Below are 24,974 nucleotides of genomic sequence, written 5' to 3'. Positions count from 1 at the left end.
CATATACTAATGGCCCGACGTTCCAGTCCAAAGGCCCGGTACTACAGAATCCTAAGTTGTACGCACCACGAAAATAGGAATTCCTAATGTGCAGCCGTTTAGATTTAGTAGGTTCGTCCAGATTGACGGTTTCCTTTCGTTCGTGCCTTCGTGCATCCTTGTTCGCCGCCGCCTCGCGGCTCTGCCTGCCCCTCTCGTTAAAATTGAAAACCACTCTGCGATCGAATCCGCGGCAGGTCAGCTGCTTCACGGATCAATCTTGGAATCATACATTCATACCTCCACTTCAAGGTACGCCATCATACAACCGCAAGCTACTAATTTATTAGATTGTTTTTTACCTTTCTTTTCTAGTTTGTAGTCTGGGAGTCGGTGGCTGCTAGATGGGAGTAATATTTTCGGTCGCTTTGGATCTTTGTTTGCTTGGAGATTTACCGCGCTTGAGCTGGATGATGTTCTCTGTTTGTGTTTGGTCAATATATGAAATCATAGGGGAAACCCCTCTTTTGCTCAAAAAATAAGTTATCAGATCGATTACACATTAGAGATTATAGGAGTATTTCTTAGTGAATTGGTACTATTGCTACAAGTCAAAGGTTCGATTCACTAATTGGATGCAATAAGATTTCAAATTGTACATCCAATTTCACCTTTCGTTTAATGTTTGCACGTCTTCTCTATTTCTGAGGGCCCTTATCAGCCATACACAATAGCATCACCGACTCCAATATACGAGTATTTATTTTTCATCCGATTGGATAATCAACATGTTCAACCATGGTTCTTGTAGAGCAAAATTTGAACTAATAGAAATGTATATTTTTCTTTACATTACAGAAATATATGGCAGGACATTCATATAAGTGCCATATTTTCAGACTATATTCTTGTGACGCGTCTCTTGAGTGATCATTATTTTTCTCGCCCCCTCATGTTCAAATCCTGGCTCCACCCCTGGGCACAACAATTACAAACTAAAATTATTATGCACAATTAAAGATACTGCATTAGAGATAGATAAGTCAAGACAACATTTTTAGATGGAAACATCATGTATTAAGAAATTACCATTATGGAAGGAGTAATGGCATACTTCATCTTGCTTTCAATAAAAATATTTTGTATTGACTTCACCTTTGTTACATTAATTTTAGCAAGGGTCAATGTATGCATGGTGTTGTCACTATAATTATCATTCGATATTAGATATTTATGATGTAATCCTGAAATATCATAACAACAATACTTACAGAAAATTCCGGCTCAATGAAAATCCTTGTGAGATCTAGACCGGTCCATGTATAGTTGTTGCTATCCATTTGACTTACACTTTGGACACATGAACTGTGTATACCTCATGATCCATAGTCTTTGTGCCAATTAATTGCTCTTCTATATCACTTTCATAAACTTTCACATGCCTTTGTTCATAATGTTTTATCCATAAGTTGTAATAATAAATATATTTAGTAGTAATATTGACATAATACAAATCTAGATAATGAGAAAGAATATATTTACTTTCCTGCCAAATTCATCTTTTTTGTCGCTAAAATGCATTGATCAAGAGATTCACTTTGTAATTTAGTTGGCAGGTAGGATATCATTGTATCATACATTATATTATATATTTCACTTAAACAGAACTAACTTGTCTCTGGACAATCTCATGGTCACAGAAATCAGCAAAATCAACATGATGAGCACGAGTAATTTCAATTTAGTTGTAATCATGCTTGACCTTCATGTGCAAATCTAAAGAAAAGTTGTAAGCAAGTTGTTCCACAATCGATACACTTGATGTATCAGAATGGCCATCATCTAGTTCAACAATTTTGATACCTAGATTATCGACGGGATCATTCTTAGTAGTAATTGTCCTTTCCACATTTGAAACTTGAATGCAATTATTAATTAAGATAGTGGCATTGTTGAAAAATCATGCAGTAATTACTTCAAATAAGACTTTACCATTTTTGTCCCTCGCCATACTTTCCATTTCAATGTTATCCTCCACATTTCCTCCGGTTCTCGCAGAACCTTGATCTGTATAATTACATTAATAGAGAGAACAAAAAAGTGTTTGAACAAATATTATCTTTTTGAACTTGCATGAATATTACTGAGAAGAAGAACTTGTTTCAAAATGCTTGGCAGAATTTGATTACCTGAGAAAATAATGTAAGATAAAATATGTAGTAACAATCATTTAAAACTCAAGTATAATACATAATACAAAGTTTTTCGCCAATATTTGTTGACTTATTTGCTCTCTAAGGAAAGCATGGACTCAAGCCTCTCTTAGTGCAACGCATGCAAGTTTGATTTAACAACGAAGAATTTCTCTATAAATTCAATATCTTGCCTTATTATATCATTGTTGGTATTCCATTTGCAGTTTCTTTTAGCATGCACGAGCTTGAATTCTTGAGGTATATAATGTCTCACCTTCAAATATAGTATTGATTTGTCAGGTAAATAAATTGCATTTTGGATTTTTAAAATGTAAAAATGAAAATTTACTATTTGTGGGTAAGTATCTCTTATGTGATAATTGAACTTTCCATTGGAGATACGTTGCGGATTCGTTGAAGGTGAGAAAAACTGCACGTTCTTTTAAACAACTTCAAATTTTTTTATACTTCCAGTATTGATTAATGAATCTTTTGGCAAAATGTCATTGAACAATCCAATTGATTGTGTTTTTCATGCAGCCATTGTCTTTCAAACTTTTCGGGAGCAAAATTGTCCCGTCGCCTATCAACTATAATCCTCAAATAGCAAACAAGTTCTACTCTTTCAATCTAGAAACAAGGAGAACAAGATAATTGTATATTAATTTATATACCATTTTTAAGCGGGACAACTAATTCAACGATGAGATACAAACCATGCATGCATCATATGTTGTTACACTATTTCTTTCTCTGTTTTGCAAAGGAGATCATAAGATTTATGTGCCACTTATCGTAGTCTCCAATCCAAGGCAGTTCATTATGTTTCCTTGGTACAATTTGTACTTGATTATCAATATAGAACATATGCATACATAGTTTGTAGTAGTATAGAACATGCGACATTTCTTATAGTATTTGACATTCACGTTATAACTTACTGGGAGAAAGAAGTGACAGCCATATAAGTATATGACATGACTATTTGACTCAATTTGTTGTTGTGCCTTATAATAGCATCAAGTAGATAATTTACGGCATATTCACACCAGTTATATTCTCCTATATAGTGGACTTACAAACGACTTCCCAATAATCAACGATGGTGTAGTCATGTTTAGAAGAAAGTGTTACCAAATGACCCATGATAAATATCGCCTTTTCAGTTTCATTTGATAGCTCTATTATATCTCTAGCTTAAAAAATTGCTAGCCCCAAACGGTGAGAATCCTTCTCAACCATACCTATATTTGCCTTCAAGAAATCAATAGAAGCAGCAGTTGTCTGCCCATAAACACCATCAATGTCTCTTGGTCTAGAAGGAATACCAAAAAATTTGTGCATATCTCCAGCAACTGTTGCACTTACAAGAAATGTATTAAACTTAAGATGTAGCCCCTCCCTCCCATAATATAAGAGCGTTTTTTACACTAGTGTAGTGTCAAAAACGCTCTTATATTATGGGACGGAGGGAGTACCTTTTTTATTTCAGGAAACTTCAACAACCATCAAATTTGATTTTCCAAAGCATGTTTTTTTGTAATGCGTAAACACAATAAAAACAGCATGAACATGATCTATCTTCAATCTAGATTTAGAGTTACATTTTTATCCTCATTTTTTACGCTTGGGTCATCCCCTTGAGTGTAATAATATTTTAAATTCCGCTAGATTTTGATGTTGCACTTGCTGAATAACTTGACTTAGAAGACATATGTATGTGGCTAAAAGATAAAATTAGTCAATGTACCATAACAGTAGTTGTACATACTTATGATATAAATGTTTATCAATACTTGAACTTTTGAAATTAAATTATCAGATTATAAAATATTAACAACCAATATGATATGGCATCTAATACAATAAAATATATAATTCAACGGATTGCTCTTTAGCTTCATATTTCATATCACAAAACATACTATTATAGGTTGAAGTAACAACATAAAACAAAATAAAATTTCATATGTTGCTCCTCGACTCTCAGAGAGGTAAGATCATCAATCAATATATAGTAGGTTGCTGCTCACTTAACTAAGTAAGTTTTATAACTAGTGCCTACATTCCAATTTGCAGACTAATATTAGTCAATGAAGTCTCTGAAAGCTTATATATTGTATCTATAAAAACAATTGTATCTATTAAGTCGCAGAAGTCAAGTAAAAAAATGTAATAACATAAGCTTAAGTTGTTGTCCCTACAACTTGACTCAACATTGGCTTATGATTAGGTTTTTGTGTCTGTAACTAACATGTTCATTAAAATTGGCCAACTTTCTATTTCCCAAACTCTTTTACATAGATAAACTTACAACATCCATTCTTATTTGCGTCATAACATTTGACATCCAAAATTTCCTTAGTATAAATATTCAATAAGTCCAAGATCTGACTTTCGGGAAGAGAACAAACCAATAGAAGCGTTGTAACTTAACTCAACACTGATATACCGATTAAGTATGTGTGTCTGTAACTAACATGGTCGTTCAAATTTTCTAAGTTCACTTTTACGGTAACTACAAACATGTTGTAAATGTATCTATGTACCTTCATTATTATTTTTGTTCTAAGATTCAACAACAAAACTTTCTTTACTACAAAGATTCACTAAGCCAATGATGTGAGTTCTTCAAAGTGAACAAGCTAGTAGAAGCACAAATAACGAAAAAAAGATTGAACACATAGCAAGCATATGCAATAGTTGCACCAACATGAATCTTCAATGCAGATCAAACATACAACAACATCTAAGCTCTGCAGCAAAAGGTTCGGATATGACTCTGTTGTTGTTGTTACTATTGTTGATGTCTATGAGTGGTTGATAACAGAAACACTTCGGTCCCTTTTCACCTACACCATTACTGCTAGAACACAAGAGTTCTACGAAAAGAGGAAGGTAATTGAAGAACAGGCAATGAGGAAGAAAAAGAACAGAGTGAATGGTTTTTCCACAACTCTACCGTTTTACTACAAAACGTTGCACACCGACTATTTTATCAAAATATGTGTACCCTCGAAACTGATCCCACAAAAACATATATATTGCTTTCCATTTATGATCAGTTTACAAATATTTGCAAAGGGCTGTATGAGGGGAAGTAGGTGATATACACAAACGGCGTTTTGAATCTTGACGCAGACCGGCGGTCGACTGCCCCTGATGCATGTCACGAATACTCTTCTGTAAGAGCATCTACAACCGGACCCCTTAAACCCGTCTCAAACGCCTGGGCAGGCCGCCCGGTCACTGCTTGTTCATGATTTTTTGACCTAGACGGGCCTCTCAAACGGCCTTCAAACGCCCGGGCTAACCCCGCCCCCCATACCCAGCCCAAATATGGAGTGGATATGGGGGTGCCCGGGCACGCCTGCCAAGTCGAACCCGGCCCATGCTGGCTCACCCGACCCCACAAAAAATCCTTCCCATCCACTCGCCGGACCAAACCCTAGCCACTTCACTCCCCTCCCCTCCATTCCCCTCCGCCACCCAAGCTCATCTCCGGCTCCTTCCGATCCTCTTCGGCATGACGGGTAGCGGATCCGAGTCCTTCACCTCCAGATCCGTCGACCCCGATCTCATCCCGCGCGGCCCCGAGGAGGAGATGGCCGTCCGGCTTGCGCTCCGCCGCGCCCGGGAGGAGGCCCGTGGACGGCTGCGCTCAGACTCCATCCGTCGAGAATCCATTGCTTCCGCCCAAATGGAGCATGGATCCGGCGCTAGGCCGGCCATAGCTGCCTCACCGGAGGCCTTACGGTCCATCTGGCGTTCGAACGCGCTCGCGGACTCGCAACCCCTTCAATGGCGCGCCGAGCATCGGGACGCACCATGAGCCTCGTCCGCCGCGGCCATGGCACGACGTGCTCGCCGTGCAAGGCACCGGGCGCGGGAGGCGGCGGCGGATGTCGGCAAGGCAGAGTCACATTCTCCGGTGCCCCGTATGGCGCATCAGTCCAGGCGCCGCAACCGCATCGTGGTGGATGTCGGCGGCTCGTCCTCGGATGGATCTATCATCGATCTGACGTCCACCGGCACCGTTCGGTTGCGGTCTACGATGAGAAAGTGTAGGGCAAGGGAGACGGCGGGGCCTTGAGTCCCATGAGCCAGCTATTTATTTAGCTTGGAACCCCTACTTAATTTAGGGTAAACTTGATCGATCGTGAAAAGAAAAACTAAAAACCACAGAAAACGAGTTCAACGGAAGACCTGACACGTAGGTACTTACACTGACAAGAATTTGAGCAGTCAAGCACGGCACAGAGACATCGACAGATTGGAAAAATATTGCCGCCGGCTGCCCCCTAGTGTAAGGAAGCCCTTCTGGCCTCATACCAAAATTTAACACCACCAAGACACGGCAGACACCATCATCATCAAACATTTAGCTTCCTCGCAGCTTCGCGAGTTCATTGACACCGCACATTGGCAAGTCGTCCAAAGATAAGTCAAAGCAAGTTTGGCCATGTTGGAAAGAACACGTCAAGCGAGGACTAGTACGCACCGGTGGTACCAATTCAAACGACTTGATGAGTTGATCACACTGCGGTCGTCCAGCCTATATAAATTTGGCCCTCCACTGCCACTCACCGAAGCACTTAAGAGAAGCTCACTAGCTAGGCACGCACGATGAAGACTGCCATTGCAGCAGCCGCTCCCCTCCTCCTATTCCTGGCCCTGGCCGCCATGGCAGGCGCCGTGACGTTCGACGCGACGAACACGGTTCCGGACTCCGCCGGCGGGCAGAGATTCGACCAGGACGTTGGCGTCGACTACGCCAAGCAGGTGCTCTCCGAGGCCTCGTCCTTCATCTGGACCACCTTCAACCAGCCCAACCCGGAAGACCGGAGGGACTACGACTCCGTCACCCTCGCTGTGGTTGACAACATCGAGCCTGTGGCCCAGACCTCCGGGAACGCTATCCAACTCCGAGCCCAGTATGTCGCCGGCTTCGACGAGGGCGACGTCAAGAAGGAGGTAATAAATCGAATTCTGCACCCAGGCCGCACGGCGCGACATACCTTCATGTATAGCTTCTTAAGTTTCAAACACGAGATTGATGCGCGCGCTCGCAGGTGAAGGGCGTGCTGTACCACGAGGCGACGCACGTGTGGCAGTGGAACGGGCAGGGCAGGGCAAACGGCGGGCTCATCGAGGGGATCGCCGACTACGTGCGGCTCAAGGCCGACCTCGCGCCGACGCACTGGCGCCCGCAGGGGAGCGGCGACCGTTGGGACGAGGGGTACGACGTGACGGCCAAGTTCCTGGACTACTGCGACTCCCTCAAGGCCGGGTTCGTGGCGGAGATGAACAGCAAGCTCAAGGACGGATACAGCGACGACTACTTCGTGCAGATCCTGGGGAAGAGCGTGGACCAGCTGTGGAACGACTACAAGGCCAAGTACCCCCAGCCCCAGGGCTGATCGACGATGCATGCAGTTTGTTGTTGTATGTGTACCGGTCTTCGTCTACATACAGATACATTATACTCCCTCTGTAAACTAATATAAGAGCGTTTAGATCACTAAAATAATAATCTAAACACTTTTATATTAGTTTACAGAGGGAGTACTTGTATTACTGTACAATTTATGTACTGCCTGGAATGGAATAAATCAGCGTTGGCACGGTGTGTGTTAACGAATTGACGAGACAAAGGGACCGTCTATAGGTCATGTCATCGGTTGCCTGAAATACATTGAACATCAGTCACTTTCTTTACAGCATCTCCAAAGGTGACCCGCAAATTTTCTCTCACATTTGTTCATGGACAAGAAGACCAGTCCACGAACACTCTGTCCGTATTTATTTCAAACATTTTTTCAACAAACTGGATGAAATTCATGCAAACACGAACAATTTCATGAAAATCAGACGAAAACATTTATATTTTGGACATATTTTTAACTAAAGACGATACCGGAGTAAGATAAAACTAGTCTACGGCCGGCACCAGCGGATATCCATTCTGACGACATGGATACCCTTAACTAGTCTACTGCCGGCCGCGGCGGATCTCCATTGTCGTCCCCATGTCTGACAACCGTGAGTCCGGAGGTATATGCTTTAGCGCAAAGGCGGCTCACCTCCCCGGCCGATCCTTCAGCCGGAGGGGAAGTGTCCCTATGTTGTACGAGTCAGGGTTGGTTTTTGATACGGATCAGGGTTGGTTTTTGGTACGGATCAGGGTTTGTCCACCTAAAACACATCAAATCCATGAATCAAAATCAACAAAAGTTCATTAAACCAACAAATCACAAAACAAAATTGATATGGCTATTTTTGTGGGGATTTTTAAAATTGGGCAAAAACACACAAAATTGGGGCTAGAAAATGGAGAGGGAGACTCCAAAGTGTGAATCAACCTTGGCTCTGATCCAAGATGATGTAGGGTGAAACCCTAATTGGTTGATCTTTTCACACTTTGAGGGGGGAAAGAGAGGCAAATCAAGAGAAGCACAAGATGAACACTCAAATAGACCAGATCCAATCACACATGTGCTAAATCCACATACACAAGAGGAGATACAAGATCCAAAATCAACACAAGAGGATACAAAGGGTAGCTAGTTCATCTCAATCCTTGAAGGAGAGAGGTCTTGAATCCTTGGAGGATCTTCCCACGGGGGTCTTCAATCCACTAGGGGATTTTCTCACATGGAGGTCTTGGACTCCATTGGAGTAGGTAGTGGATGAGCAAAACTCAATCTCTGATCTGAGCTATCACTTTGCTAACCCTAAAATTTAAATCGGAGATGAGTATATATAGTCTAGGGAAGTGAAGGGGTACATGGGCATCGGCCCGAGTCGCTGTGCGCAGACAGGTGTCGGACTTGCGGGCATTACCGGTCGTCCGGTGTCTCGCGAGGTACTGGATGTCCGGTAAGGATCAGACATCCGGTGTTTCGGCTCTATTAAGGTGTCGTGGGATTTCCGGACGATGTCGAGCGTCCGGGGCATCGGTTGTCCAGAAAGCTTCGATTTTCTAACATTTTGGTATTGGACACGTGGCACCAATCGCCCGGAGGCTATCGGTCGTCTGGTCGCTGGAGGACGTCGGACGCACAGTACATGTCGGTCGTCCAGCCGATGTAGGTATTGTCAGCTGGGCCTTTTGTCTGGTTGTTCGTCAGTTCGCCGGACGTCCAAAACCGGTCGGTCATCCGGTGGCTGTGAGTTTCTGTCATATGTTCCTTTTGGTTCTCGCGCTCGGTGTCACCATCTTGTCCATTTGCCATAGTTGTTTCATGGCCTTCCTCCAAGTAACTGATCACACACAAGGTCTTCGCTTGAGATAGTAGCCATGTCTCGCATGAAGAATGAGTAAGTTCAGAGAGGAGCGAGTTCACCTCGGCTTCGATAGCCCTTGCATGAGCTCTAGTCATTGGTCCACGTGGTGTCTTGAAATACGAAGGTACGTCCATGGGGATGACTGCACGATGCTCCGTATCACCCTCCTTCTCTACCTTCGCCGTCGTCGGGGGATGCTGCCGAGCTAAGCCCAGAGACGGATGGCGGTGGCGGAGGAGTCCCTATCTCTCGCGTCGTAGGGGTGCTACGGGGCTACAAAATATGTGGAGGCGCGGCCGATCCATTCTAGGCAGCGCCGCAATGGCTGCTGCAGGTGGCGGCGCGTGATATGTCTCCAACATATCTATATTTTTTATTATTCCATGTTATTATAGTATCAATCTTGGATTTTTCATATGTAATTATATATGTTTTTTGGGACTAACATATTAACTTAGTGCCAAGTGTCAGTTGTTATTTTTTGCCTGTTTTTGGTTTTTCAGGAAATCAGTACCAAACGAAGTACAATTGCCACGAAACTTTTTGACGATTTTTTCTGGACATAGAAGACACTAGAAGCTTCGGGAGGAAGTCAGAAGACGAAGGGGTGGCCACGAGCCACCAGGGTACGCCCAGGGGGTAGGTGTGCGCCCTGGTGCCTCGTGGGCTCCTCATTGCTCCATTTGACCTAATTCCGCCTTTATAAATTCTCTAAAATCAGGAAATCAACAGAGAGCCACCCAAAATACTTTTTCACCGCCGCAAGTTTCTGTTCTCGCGAGATCCCATCTGGAGGCCTTTTCCGGCAGTCTGCCGGAGGGGAATCAATCAAGGGCTTTTACATCAACCTTGCTGCCTCTCCGATGATGTGTGAGTAGTTTACCACAGACCTGCGGGTCCATAACTAGTAGATAGATGGCTTCTTTTCTCTCTCTTTATCTTCAATACAATGTTCTCCTTGATGTTTTTGGAGATTTATTCGATGTAATCCCTTTTTGCGGTGTGTTTGTTGGGATCCGATGAATTGTGGATTTATGATCAGATTATCAATGAATATTATTTGAGTCTTCTCTAAACTCTTTTATGCATGATCGTTATAGCTTTGTATTTCTCTCCGATCTATCCGTTTGATTTCGCCAATTAGATTGATTTATCTTGCAATGGGAGAGGTGTTTTGTGATGGGTTCGATTTTTGCGGTGCTTAATCCCAGTGACAGAAGAGGACATGATGCGTATTTGTATTGTTGTCATTAAGGATAAAATGATGGGGTTTATTCATATTAATTAGATTTACTTTGTCTACATCATGTCATCTTGCTTAAGGCGTTACTTCGTTCTTTATGAACTTAATACTCTAAATGCATGCTGGATAGCGGTCGATATGTGGAGTAATAGTAGTAGATGCAGGCAGGATTCGGTCTATTTGTCTCGGGCGTGATGCCTATATACATTATTATTGCCTTAAATATCGTCATGATTATTCGCTTTTCTATCAATTGGCCAATAGTAATTTGTTTACCCATCGTACACTATGTTAAAGAGAGAAGACTCTAGAGAAAAACTATGGCCCCCTGGTCTATCTTTGTCATATATTAAAATCAAAAATATTTTGCTGCAATTTATTTACCTGTATTATATATTGTGTTTTTGTTATCTATCTATCACTACGAGATTTGATCCTTACAATTAACCGCCAAGGGATTGACAACACCTTGTTTGCGTTGGGTGCAATAATTTATTATTTTGTGTGTAGGTACTGCTAACGAGGTGTTGCATGATTGTCCTACTGGATTGATAACCTTGGTTCTTAACTGGGGGGAAATACTTATCTCTATTGTACTGCATCATCATCTCTTCTTCGAGGAAATCCCAATGCAGCTCACAAGTAGCAGCGCGGCGGCGGGCGGGCCGACCATGGGAGGCCGCATGGGCCGGTGATGTGGCGGCGCACCATCTGGTTACGGATCGGTGGCGGCAGCGTGGATGGCCTGGTGGATAAGTCAACGACATACGTGTATGGCCTCCGGGCAGATCTGATTTGGCCGGTGTGGTATGCGTGCTGCGCGGCGGTAAAGATCGGTGTCAGCACGTGCATAAGTTGCTAGATGGAGGTTCGTCAAGCAGATCCGGGTGAAAATTTTGCTCTCAGCTACTTGCCAAGGTCAGCGATGACAACACTCTTCTATGTCGTCACCTTCCTGAAGGCATCACCATGGAGAAACTCCACACTTCTATCTGCTACCGCCGGGGGAAACCCTAGATCGTTTGATCGGATGACGGCGGCGCTTTTATGTCATTCCCCCTTGGGGCGTCATTCTTGAGGTGTGCATTGGCTCGAGGGGCCGGTGGACGGATACTACGGTGGAGCGGTGTTTAGGTGACACATCGACGATGTGGAGTCTCGGCGATGTGGCGCAGAAGAGTCTCGGCGACGGATATGTGATGATGGGCGCGCGTAGGGAGATGGTGTCATTTGGTGCCATGGTGGCGTCGACGGCAGGCCTGACAAGGTGGATGCGTTAGTACCTGCTCTGAAGATGGATCGGCGAAAGAGCGCGTCGGACCGATGTGTGCCCCATACCTGGCAATGCGGCTTGGTTGGAGACTCCAGCTTTAAATGTTATGCTTTGGTGCGAGATCTGTTTAGTATTTGGCTCCCACAATCGGCACCCCTTTATCATTTGGATAGAAGTAGCGACATATGTTGTTGTTGGAAATATGCCCTAGAGGCAATAATAAAAGCATTATTATTATATTTCCTTGTTCATGATAATTGTCTGTATTCATGCTATAATTGTATTATCCGGAAATCGTAATACATGTGTGAATAATAGACACCAACATGTCCCTAGTAAGCCTCTAGTTGACTAGCTTGTTGATCAACAGATAGTCATGATTTCCTGACTATGGACATTGGATGTCATTGATAACGAGATCACATCATTAGGAGAATGATGTGATGGACAAGACCCAATCCTAAGCATAGCGCAAGATCGTGTAGTTCGTTTGCTAGAGCTTTTCCAATGTCAAGTGTCTTTTCCTTTGACCATGAGTTCGTGTAACTCCCGGATACCATAGGAGTGCTTTGGGTGTACCAAACGTCACAACGTAACTGGATGACTATAAAGGTGCACTACAGGTATCTCCGAAAGTGTCTGTTGGGTTGACACGGATCGAGACTGGGATTTGTCACTCCGTATGACGGAGAGGTATCACTGGGCCCACTCGGTAATGCATCATCATAATGAGCTCAAAGTGACCAAGTGTCTGGTCACGGGATCATGCATTATGGTACGAGTAAAATGACTTGCCGGTAACGAGATTGAACGAGGTATTGGGATACCGACGATCGAATCTCGGGCAAGTAACATATCGATTGACAAAGGGAATTGTATACGGGGTTGCTTGAATCCTCGACATCGTGGTTCATCCGATGAGATCATCGAGGAGCATGTGGGAGCCAACATGGGTATCCAGATCCCGCTGTTGGTTATTGACCGGAGAGCGATCTCGGTCATGTCTACATGTCTCCCGAACCCGTAGGGTCTACACACTTAAGGTTCGGTGACGCTAGGGTTGTAGGGATATGTATATGCAGTAACCCGAATGTTGTTCGGAGTCCCGGATGAGATCTTGGACGTCACGAGGAGTTCTGGAATGGTCCGGAGGTAAAGATTTATATATGGGAAGTCCTGTTTCGGGCATAGGGACAAGTTTCGGGGTTATCGGTATTGTACCGGGACCACCGGAAGGGTCCCGGGGGTCCACCGGGTGGGGCCACCTGTCCCGGGGGGCCACATGGGCTGTAGGGGGTGCGCCTTGGCCTACATGGGCCAAGGGCACCAGCCCCAAGAGGCCCATGCGCCTAGGGTTTCAAGGGAGGAAGAGTCCTAGGAGGGGAAGGCACCTCCTAGGTGCCTTGGGGAGGAGGGATTCCTCCCCCTTGGCCGCACCCCCCTAGGAGATTGGATCTCCTAGGGCCGGCGCCCCCCCCCCTTGGCCCTCCTATATATAGTGGGGGATGGAGGGCTTTTGATCCATGCCTTTGGTTGCCTCCTTCTCCCTCTCCAACACCTCCTCCTCCTCCATAGTGCTTGGCGAAGCCCTGACGGAGTATTGCAGCTTCACCATCACCACGCCGTCGTGCTGCTGCTGGAGCCATCTTCCTCAACCTCTCCTTCCCTCTTGCTGGATCAAGAAGAAGGAGACGTTACGCCGACCGTACGTGTGTTGAACGCGGAGGTACCGTCCGTTCGGTGCTAGGATCTCCGGTGATTTGGATCACGTCGTGTTCGACTACCTCATCCCCGTTCTTTGAACGCTTCCGCTCGCGATCTACAAGGTACGTAGATGCATCTAATCACTCGTTGCTAGATGAACTCCTAGATGGATCTTGGTGAAACCGTAGGAAAATTTTTATTTTCTGCTACGTTCCCCAACAGTTGTTAAGATGATGACTTCAGATTTACTGATGTGTTATCTTGTAAAGTCTTTATTAATAATTAATAATATAGTTCTATGCATCGTCTATGCAGAGACCAGGAATCATTCTCCTTTTCGAGAAAAAAAAAAGCTACGGGCAGTGTGGTGGTCAGAGGACATGGTCCTGCCGGTGAGGACGTTCGCGCGAGGGAACATACACAACAGACGTTTGGTTTGAGCTGACGTGTCCGCCAGGCCAGCTTCAATTCGTGTTTCCAATCTGACGGTTGCTGGTGCGTTCCCTGGAAATTCTTCCTAGAGAACGTTCGCCATTTCCGCTTATTTATCTTGGAACCATGTTTTAGGGTACGCTTGATCGATCGTGAATATGGAAAATCTAAAAACCACAGAAACTCTGTTCAACGTAAAACATAACACGTACGTACTGACGAGCACTTGAGCAGTCAAGCACGGCACAAGGACTTCCTCGGATTGGAAAAATATTGCTGCCCCCTTGTGCGGGGAAGCCCTTCCCGCCTCATACCGAAATTCAACACTATAAAGACACGGCAGACACCTCAGACCTCACACTGGCACAGTCGTCAAAGAGAAATCAAAGCAAGTTTGGCCCTGTTGGAAAGAACACGTCGATGCTTCGCTGTTACGCACCGGTGGTACCGATTCCAAACGACTTGAATTACCCTGCAGCCTATATAAATGTCCCGGAAGACCGTAGTCCATACGACTCCGTCACCCTCACCGTGGTCGACGACATCGCATATGCGGGCGTGACCATGCTCAACGCCATCAAACTCGGAGCCCAGCATGTGGCCAGCATCCAGGGCGACGCCGCCGCCGTCAAGTATGAGGTAGATGATATATATGTTGCACGTCGCCTCGCGCGAGGCGTGACAAGCTTACATTCTACTCCCTCCGTCCTATAATATAGGATGTTTTTGAACACTAGTGTAGTGTCAGAAAACGTCTTATATTATGGGACAGAAGGAGTATATTACTCCCTTCATTCCTCAATATTTTTATTTGTTTTTTTTTAATTTCAACTAGTGACTACATATGAAACAAAATAAGTAAATTTACACTCTAAAATACGTCTATATACACTTGTACTCCGTTTTGAAAAAAATAATATATACACTCGTACTTCCTCCGTTCCTAAGTATAAGTTTTTATAAAGATTCAACTAGATGGATTATATACAGAGCAAAATGAATGAATCTACATTTAAAATGTATCTATATACATCCGTATGTGGTTCATAATGAAATCTCTACAAAGACTTATATTTAGGAACGAAGAGAGTACATGATAATCCATTAAAATCTTTAAAATAACAAATACTTAGGAACAGAGAGAGTATTTATTAATCAACACAAAGAGATTGACTACATGGCCGATGCACTTGCAGGTGAAAGGTGTGTTGTACCACGAGACGACGCACGTGTGGCAGTGGAACGGGCAGGGCAGCGCGAACCTAGGGCTCATCGAGGGGATCGCCGACTACGTGCGGCTCAAGGCCGACCTCGCGCCGACGCACTGGGGCCCGTAGGGGAGCGGCGACCGTTGGGACGAGGGGTACGACGTGACGGCCAAGTTCCTAGACTACTGCGACTCGCTCAAGGCCGGGTTCGTGGCGGAGATGAACAGCAAGCTCAAGGACGGATACAGCGACGACTACTTCGTGCAGATCCTGGGGAAGAGCGTAGACCAGCTGTGGAACGACTACAAGGCCAAATACCCCCAGCCCCAGGGCTGATCAATCGATGCAGATATATTCGTATAATGCATGCAGTTTGTTGCTGTATGTGTACCGTTCTACATCTACGTACCGATACAGTATACTTGTATTACTATACAGTTGATGTACTGTCTGGAATGGAATAAATCAACGTTGGCACGAATTGAGGAGACAAATGGTGTCAGAGAGAAGAGTTCTTGGCTAGATGGTTATTCTACCATGCACGGGGTATCCACCGTCCACCGCTGTCGTGAGATTGCCGCATTTTGTGATTGTTGGCAAAATTTATTGTGTTTCAAAGTATTACATGACGTTTCACTAGGTTTTTTTTTCTTGTTTTATAAAGTGTATCATAGTGTTTCATTGTGTACAGTGGCGGAGCCAGGAAATCTGAATGGACAGGGCCAAGAGCTGCTAAACTTGCTTGGGGAGGGCCAGACCAATGGAATACAAAGCAAATACACTGTTTTAGTAGAAATACTTAGTGTCCTAGTGAAAATATTTGCATGTTGGCCTGGGCCCGGGCCCTGGCTAGCACCCCTGCCTCCGCCACTGATTGTGTATAGCAATTCACTTGAAAATAGCTCAGATGGTTCGTTCATCATCGATAAGATTTACACCGGAGGAGCGTATCAGATCCAAGAAGCGAAGACCCAACGTCTCGAGACCAACTCCTGAAACCCTACTCTGCTATGTCGTTTTTATGCTTAGCTTTTTTCAATCTTAGTATAAATTATTGTCTAGCCCGATCACCAAACTCTATTGTAATCAAGTTTGTTACCCCAAATTCGGGGTCTCTTATATCCGCCTTTGCGTCTTTATTAAATTTGTTAATCTTGCTCAATAATTTACTTAAGTATGATTTTTGTCTAGCGGTTTGATTTTGGTCCCCAAGCCAGACTTGGGGGTTGTTAAATCCTTTACCCTAACGAGAGCCGCTAGTCGGCATCTATGTGCTTTCTTCCTTAGTCGTTTTGCTGCATTTTTCTTTTGCTCTGGTCTTCGGTTCGTGTCTTTGGCCAACCAGACGGGTTGTCTGGCTTCTCTGTTTGCCTCTTAGTTTCCACTAGTTCGGCTAAGATTGGCCTTTGAAGCACTCCATATTTGCATTATGGCCGAGGAGGTTGAAGATGATAGCTGGCTAGCTCAAGTTCTTCAAAATCAAATGCATGGTAAGTTTTTTTAACATAATACAGACGCGGACGCTTACACATACGCACATACACTAAAGCATGATGGAAGCATAAATAACTTTTAAGACCAAATTAGTATTTGGCGCCAAAATAAATAGTAGCAGCTGAAACTTGGAGATTTTTTACACCATTTCTCCTTGGCATTCGGAGAACAAACTAGTACTCTTCCAGGCGGCGGTCTTGCTGGGTTGACATAATCCATCTCGCATAAAAGAAGTTGTCCGGATTCACCTCTTACCCGTCCAGCCCCATGGATCCGACCTCGGCGATAGGATAAATGTCGAACATGGATAAATGGTTCTGGAGCATGTCCCACGCCTGGTGTGCTCCCTCCCGGGATGCGGATGACTTCACGCACCTATCCGGAGTGGTGCCTCCTGAAGCGAAGGTTGAGTTCGAAGAGGTTTCATGGGGTCGCCTCAACGGGCCAGAGCCTAACCTGTGGCCGGTCAAAGATCGATGACTCAAATGGTGTGTTGCAAGTCGCCAAGGTTGCAAAACTGTCCTCGTGATTCGTGGTCATTGTAGGAGAAGTTGGGCCTTGGGGATGAAGCGGTCTTGCAGTTGGCAGAAACCTGTTGAAGACGCCGAGCCGTCTGAAATCATCGATGGTGTAGGATCGTAAGTAGGCTAGAGGGGGATGATTAGACTACTTGACCAAATAAAAACTTATCATTTTCTCAGTTTTAGTTGTAGGCAAATCTTAGCAACTATCACAAGTCAAGCAACACCCTACACATGCAAGTCTAAAGAGTGGGCAATGGAAAGTAAAGATTTTGCATATGTATGTAAAGGAGGGGTAGAAGATATTAAACGCAATGAAGATACGGAGATTTTTGGCGTGGTTCCGATATGTGGCACTATCGTGCATCCACATTGATGGAGGTTTCAACCTATGGATGATAACGGTTGCGTGAGTCCACGGAGGGCTCCACCCACGAAGGGTCCACGAAGAAGCAACCATGTCTATTCCACCATGGCTTACGCCCATGAAGGACTAGCCTCACTTGGGGTACATCTTCACGAAGTAGGCGATCTACTTGCCCTTACAAACTCCTTGGTTCAACTCCACACGATTTGGAGGCTCCTAAGTGACACCTAACCAATTTATGATACACCACTCTTGAAAAGGTAACATGTGTTGTTGTTGATGATGAATTCCTTGCTCTTGTGCTTCAAAAGATAGTCTCCTCAACACTCAATCATTCTCTTCATGATTTGGCTTGGGTAGAAGAAGGATTGGAGTGGAAAGCAACTTGAGGGGGCTAGAAATCAAGGATCAAATGGTTGGAGTGGAATCCCTTGATCTCAACACAAGTGTAGGTGGTTCTCTCTCAAAAATGGATGTGGGAAGTGGTGGCTTCATCCTGGTTGCTCTCTCTGAGAGTAGGAGGTGGGTGGGGGTATATATAGACTTCACCAAAAATCCAACTGTTACTCACTTTTATGCACAACTCGGTGGCACCAAAAATAAATCTCGGAGGCACCAACTAGTGCAAAAGATTCGAACTTTAGACATTTCGATGGGACCGGATGAATCCACTCGATGGGGCCAATTTGTGATGACCTAAGAAGTTACCTCATCTCGTTAATTCTGATCGGTTACTAAGTACTTCCGAAGTGAAATCGATTGGTTGCAGAGAGTTGGCACATGCACTTCGGTGGGACTGAATGCCATCTCGGTAAGATCGGGTTTCTAGGGTTTAGGCAGTGGCTCTGTCTGGTGTATTTCAGTGGGTCCGGGTGTGTCTGTTTCGATGGGACGGAGATGAACTTTAGGGTTCTGTACAGATTGGATTTGTGAGGCTGTGGCGGAGGTTTTTGGAGCAATATCTTCGAGCAAATGACTCATGATCAAAATCTCATCCCCTTTTAATAGTATTGGCTTTCCTATGGACTTAGTATGATCTTGAATCACTTAATAAAAAAAGTAGAGTCTTGGAGCTTTTGCCCCTTTGCATTTTGAGGGGTCCACATTCACATGTCCTTGTCATACCTACATTGAACATTTCTGAAACGATCTTTGAATAGGCATTAATTCAGTGACATATATGTTGTTATTAATTACCAAAACCACTTGAGGATTAGTTGCATTTTCAGATGACGCAGATCATATCCGCTACCATGGTGCGGGCTACTGTGAAGGAGAATCTAGCTTCATCTTCCATGGTGATGTTGAGCGTGCGGTAGTCTCCACCGATGATAGTCACAAGGAATTGAGCAAGCAGCTGGCAGTCGATGGAGAAAGGCAACTGAATGAACCTGGCCGACACGCGGCAGCCTTGCGGTGGCGACGTGGCATCTCGAGTGACCATAGAGCGGTGTCTGAGCCAAGCACGAATCTCGTGTCGGTTGACCATGTCTTGTGGGAAGCTTGGCAGCTATGGGAGAGATTGACACGTATGCATGGCCACGAGTTGGTGATGTTGGCGGGTAGCTTTGTGGATGGAAAGAGTAGGAGATCGTGGGGAGAGTGATGGCTTTTCCCGCAAGCAAGATTTCCGAATTTCGGCATCGCATGCATGAACGCGGATGTCGGCCATGCAACCGCCCATAGTGGCCTGCAGAAGCGTCGCAGCTATTGTGGAGTCAGGCTTGGCCTTGGAGAAGGAGAAGACAATGTATAGATGGTGGTCTAGGTGTAGTTCCATGCAGTTTATTGGGGAACGAGGGCGATAAGTGGGATGGAGTTGGTGCGGGAAGGGGGAGGGAGAGCGCCATTCACATGGCCAAAACTACGCCATCCGTTAGAGACGGATCAGAGGCCCTTGCAAAAAAAAGAGACAAGATCGAGGCATGTGGTGTCTTTGTCATCGACACACTCCAGCCATTACAATGTTGTTCTTGGGCGACGATGCTCACTCTCCTTCTCCGCTGGTACCCTTTCTTGGTTTCTTGTCTCCACTTATTTCATGATCTTTTTTCAAATCATAATTCATGTCTCGTTGTGCTAATTTATTGATGTGGGTGTTGTGCTAATTCAGGTCGTGCAGGACACTGCTATTTTTCTGCTGTGTTGTGCATATGGAAGAGGGATGAATCCCAACTCAAGCGAAACATTCCATTGCCCTCATTGTACAAGAACACGAACTTCCTCATCGTTTTGGTACTATTCCACATCTCCCGAGTATACATGGCATTTCGAAATCCGAGGAAAGGAGATAATTAGAAAACCAGGTACCTTTACTCTTATATTGAAACCGTTCATGTAGCCCATCAGGTTATTTTGATATGAGATATCATCTGTTTTATTTCAAAAATGATGCTTAAGATGGTCATGCATACAGCATTTATCCTCAGTTTTAGTTTTTATCTAATACTCAATTCCTACGGGTAAGAACTTTATAACTCATCGTTGATGCCAGGCAAGAAACATCGGCTTAATTAGCAACGCACCTGACCGCTTAAGACTGCTCACAGCGGGGAGTAACATAGAGTAGTAACTTGCCGATGTTACTAGTCTATGTTACTACCTAAGAGGGTGTTTGGATCCAAGGGACTATTTTTAGTCTGACTAAAAATAGTCTCTTTTAGAGGCTAAAGTTCCAAGCACCCCTAACTAAAGAGATGCTAGGACTAGTCTTGAGGCTAAAAATTTTTAGTCATAGAAAACCTACTAAAATATGTATTAGCTCTCTTTCTCTTTCCTCATTTAATTCCTCTCCTTTAACACATGCGAGTTCTGGATTGGAGGGTTTGAAGGATAATAAATGCTCAATAACTTGATTTTAGTCTCTTTAGTATTTGGATCCAATCATGGGTGAGGCTAGCAAGTTTTAGTCCTACTACTTTAGTCATGGAACTAAAACGTATCCAAGCACCCTCTGTTATCACAAACCTCTCTCTCTTCATTAATTAGCTGCCACATAAGCAATCTTGTATTGAAATGTGTGATGTTACTAGTTAAGTTACTCCCGTGACTAGTCTAAGGCTGATCGTAATGGTAGTATCATAGCTAGTATTATGCATACCAACTACTCCATCCGTTTCTAAATACTTGTCTTTCTAGGCATTTCAACAAGTGACTACATACGGAGCAAAATGAGTGAATTTATACTCTAAAATATGTCTACATACATCCGTATGTAGTAGTCATTTGAAATGTCTAGAAAGACAAATATTTAGGAACGGATGGAGTATGACTATTTTGCTGAGGTGACATAGAATTAAATGAAAAAAAAGAGCGTTGAGTATCATACCATGATACCATATCATATTAAATGCTATGCTAATACGTGTCATACATGACAATAAATAAGGCTACCTACAATATTAGTATATGATATTATGCGTAACAAGCAGCCTAAGAGGCACGCCAGCACCCCAGCCACTAAGGTTCAATTCAGACTAAAAACATGCTCACTTGTGATTATTTGATCACATGTACTCCCTCGCTCGATGTTATTGCAATAAATTTACGAGTATCGTTGGCATCTTATATTATACTGTAGTAGGACAGAGGATCTTATACTCCCTCCGTCCGGAAATACTTGTCCTAGAAATGGATGTATCTAGACTTATTTTAATTATAGATACATTTATTTTCTTTATTTTCAGGACAAGTATTTCCGGACGGAGGGAGTATATTATAAGTACAGTAGGACAGAGGAAGTAATTGAGAAAAATATCCAGAATGATTGTTCTAAGCACAGGTACCCATTGAAAAATTCCTTGCCAGACGTACACTGAATCCATGGCGCTAATCCAACTCCGTCACTGATCACACCACCTGATCAATCACTGTCGATCTCTGGGCTCTGGGCCTCGGCGTAGGCGTAGGTGAGGCCGCACTTGCCGCAGGCGTGGCGGTCGGCGTGCGCCGCCATGAAGGTCCCGGCGCCGCAGTCCGGGTTGGGGCACTCCTTGCGCAGCCTCTCCACCTTGCCCGTCGCGTCGTCCACCCTGTAGTAGCCCAGCACGGCGAGCGGGGTCTTCTCGCGCTCGTGCTTGACCTTCTTGGGCGTGGAGTAGGTCTTCTTCTTGCGCTTCTTGGCGCCGCCGCGGAGGCGGAGCACCAGGTGCAGCGTCGACTCCTTCTGGATGTTGTAGTCGGCCAGCGTGCGCCCGTCCTCCAGCTGCTTCCCGGCGAAGATGAGCCGCTGCTGGTCCGGCGGGATCCCCTCCTTGTCCTGGATCTTGGCCTTGACGTTGTCGATCGTGTCCGACGACTCCACCTCCAGCGTGATCGTCTTCCCCGTCAGCGTCTTCACGAAGATCTGCATCTTGCCCCCGTTCGCCGATCACCGAGATTTATGACCTGTTTCGTCGGGCGGCGGCGGCGTGTATTGGGAGCTTTGGGTGGCTGGGCGATGTCGCGGCCCATGGTGGGGTGGAGATGGGGTTATATGTAAGCCTGGTTCGTTTGATTGGCCGTCCGATCCGCGACGGACGCCTGTGATCGAGCGGGTCTGAACCGACTCGTGAACGAGCCGGACACGGCAAGGACCCGTGAGACGAAAGAAGTCCACATCACCCCCCAGGGTTTCAGAAACCGACTAATCCACCCCCTCACCTTTAAAACCGGTTAATTAACCCCCCGAGAGCTCTAATACTGGTCAAATCGCCCCCTAATCCCAATTCGGGTGGTATTCGCCGGTGGTTTTGCTTGCGTGGCTCTCCACTATTGCCACGTCGGCTTGGTAGGGTAGGTCTCGGATTTAACTGCTCCTCCTGTTTGTTTGGGCCTCGTTCCCTTCTTTCCTTTCGACAAGACGGCATCATGGCGGCGGGGCAAGACGTGATGATCGCCGGCTGAGGAGGCAGCACGACTACTCCAGGTGAAGCGCTCAGCTCCTCCATGCCCAGCAACAATCCTTTGTGACTGTATCGCCAGCTGAGGAGAGCAGCATGACTACTCCATTGAAACTGTCGCCTCCAACAATCCTTTGTGAATTCAGATGTCACACGCCTACCTAGATTGTCCTGGTTCCTGTTGATCAGGTGATTAGTACTAACGCACGCACCACAGTTGCACCGGACTAGTGTGTGTTTAGTTAATGTGTGTATACTGTGATCATCTCTATGCACTTGAACAGTCTAGGTTCTGAAGATTTTAAAGCAGTTTTTTCAAATTCAGAAGATGCGAGTTGGCTCCCTTCAGGCCACTGTCATTTTCCAAGTTGTTGATTGTTGCTCCATGACTAATCTGAACTGACATCTTAGTATTATTTTCATGGTACTTGTGTGATCATAATTAAACAACCAGCCGGCCGGCGAGCTACATTACAAATTGAAACAGCTACTCTGCAATCAGCAGTTCTCCTTTAGACACTTGCTAGAATTAACAATCAATAACCCAGGTTGATGCCTGCCTGCAGGTATTCTAGAAGTAATCATTTTTTTTTGCTAAAAGCCCTGTGTATTCCAGGCTGCATGCATACCTTTAGCATGAGCAGGATGGGAGAGCATCTTAAATTTTGAATAAACTAAACTCATATCAACTCTGTTACGTACGTTTCAGAAATTTGTAAGTATTCAGAAGCAAATAACAATATGTGCTCCTAAACTCATTTTAACAGGACGTTTTTATGATTGACTGTACATCGATTCAGAGGTTTGATTGTTGAAACAGTTTATAGGGCTCCTATATGTGTGATTTCTCACGGGTTTGATTGCATAGGGATTCAATCTAATCTATGTGCAGAGGGCTTATATATGTGTTGTATTTTGTCTTTGTTTCGCAGATATGAAACCACTCGTAGATGCAGAGGAGATGCATGAGGTAGCTGAAAATGCACATGTATTTCATCAGCCACAGAAGTTGCCAGTTTGTAGGAAGATTGTGAAGGGAAGTAGCTCCATGGCAGGAAAATCAAAGGTGACTGAAGGAAAAAGAAATAGAGGAGGTGAAGATGAATCCACAAGCAGTGATAGTGATTATGAGGTTGATTTAGAAGAAGAAGACAATAGTTCTGCTGATGATGAAGAAGCAATTGAATTCAGAAAATATGCAAGGGAACTCAAGAACAAAGTCAGGAATAAAATGCTTGGAGAAGAGGATGAGAAAGCAGTTGATGTGCCAGAGGATTTCCTTGTCCCAGAGGATTGCAAGCTTGATGATGGTGATGGTGATGTCACACCCTATTTTGACAGTGCAGATGATTTATCTTATGATGAAGCAAGTGATGGGGATGACATGCCTAAGAGGAAGAAGACAGAGCACACAGTTTATGATAGCACTTCCGAAATTCCTTTATTCTCTGTTGGTATGGCCTTCCATGACAGTAGGGAGTTCAAGAATGCATTGGTCAAGTATGGACTGAAAACATATCATCACTTGTTATTTCCAAAAGATGAGAAAAAGAGAGTAAGTGCAAAATGCAGTTGGCCTGGCTGTCCTTGGAGTATTTATGGGTCCATTACCAGCAGGTCTGATTGGTTTCTAGTATGGAGGTACAACAATGAGCACACGTGCATTCCAAGAAGGGACAACAAGCTGGTCACATGCGGTGTCATTGCAAAGAAGTATTTTAGGCAAATCAGGGACAATCCATCATGGAAGGCAGAGCACATTCAACAAGCTGTTCTTCAGGATCTAGTGGCTGATGTGTCCATCTCCAAATGCAAAAGAGCAAAGAAACTTGTTATGGAGAAGATAATTGATCTATCAGATGGTGAGTATGCTCGGGTTTATGATTATCAGCTTGAGTTGCTTAGAAGCAACCCCGGTAGCACTATTGCAGTGACATTAAATCCAGAAATTCTTCACAGCAATGTGTTTGAAAGAATGTACATGTGTTTAGATGGTTGCAAGAAAGGATTTCTTGCGGGATGTAGAAGAGTGGTGGGGCTAGATGGATGTTTTTTGAAGGGTGCATTCAAGGGGCAGTTGCTTTGTGCAATTGGCAGAGATGCAAATAACCAAATGTATCCAATAGCTTGGGCTATAGTAGAGGTCGAGAGCTACGATTCCTGGTATTGGTTCATTGGGTTTCTTCAAAAAGATCTACAGATAAACAACAATGGTGAAGGATGGGTTTTCATCTCTGATCAACAAAAAGTGAGCTCAATATATTTTACTCATATACTTGTTATTGTATATATGATACAAATTTAATTCTCTTACTCTCTTATTGTCGTTATGGATGTGAGATTATTTGCTTATGATACATAATTCTTCCCTTATGTAGGGTCTCATCCGGG

General features: G+C 44.4%; 3 protein-coding genes and 1 pseudogene across 3 annotated transcripts; 3 read left to right on the top strand and 1 right to left on the bottom strand.

Moving 5' to 3' along the window:
- Positions 1–7,130: 7,130 nt before the first annotated feature.
- Positions 7,131–7,892, top strand: LOC543235 (uncharacterized; the record flags this gene model as incomplete). Its single annotated transcript, XM_044470538.1, is given in 2 exon segments — positions 7,131–7,148; positions 7,247–7,892. Coding segments are annotated over 2 exon segments (366 nt in total), but the record flags the coding sequence as incomplete, so codon positions are not given.
- A 6,641-nt stretch (positions 7,893–14,533) lies between these two features.
- On the top strand, positions 14,534–15,801 carry LOC123182477 (uncharacterized; annotated as a pseudogene).
- A 3,745-nt stretch (positions 15,802–19,546) lies between these two features.
- Positions 19,547–24,888, top strand: LOC123182403 (uncharacterized). The gene is made up of 3 exons (XM_044594982.1): positions 19,547–19,709; positions 19,817–20,009; positions 23,516–24,888. The coding sequence occupies exons 1-3, from the start codon at positions 19,629–19,631 to the stop codon at positions 24,886–24,888; spliced, it is 1,647 nt and encodes a 548-aa protein (XP_044450917.1). The 5' UTR covers positions 19,547–19,628.
- On the bottom strand, positions 21,456–22,135 carry LOC123047031 (ubiquitin-40S ribosomal protein S27a-2-like). The gene has a single exon (XM_044470514.1). It carries the CDS (start codon positions 22,052–22,054, stop codon positions 21,566–21,568), a length of 489 nt encoding a protein of 162 aa, XP_044326449.1. The 5' UTR covers positions 22,055–22,135; the 3' UTR covers positions 21,456–21,565.
- Positions 24,889–24,974: the final 86 nt, after the last annotated feature.

This window comes from Triticum aestivum, chromosome 1A (assembly GCF_018294505.1).
Source record: "Triticum aestivum cultivar Chinese Spring chromosome 1A, IWGSC CS RefSeq v2.1, whole genome shotgun sequence".
NCBI classification, from domain to species: Eukaryota; Viridiplantae; Streptophyta; class Magnoliopsida; order Poales; family Poaceae; genus Triticum; species Triticum aestivum.
This window is presented reverse-complemented; position numbering and strand designations above follow the sequence as displayed.

Bases quoted from the DNA above. Each gene is read 5' to 3' on its own strand.
- LOC123182403 (XM_044594982.1), top strand. From the start codon at position 19,629: ATGTGGTGTCTTTGTCATCGACACACTCCAGCCATTACAATGTTGTTC. The intron at 19,710-19,816 runs GTACCCTTTCTT...GTGCTAATTCAG, and splicing joins CTCACTCTCCTTCTCCGCTG to GTCGTGCAGGACACTGCTAT. The intron at 20,010-23,515 runs GTACCTTTACTC...TTTGTTTCGCAG, and splicing joins GGAGATAATTAGAAAACCAG to ATATGAAACCACTCGTAGAT.
- LOC123047031 (XM_044470514.1), bottom strand. From the start codon at position 22,054: ATGCAGATCTTCGTGAAGACGCTGACGGGGAAGACGATCACGCTGGAG.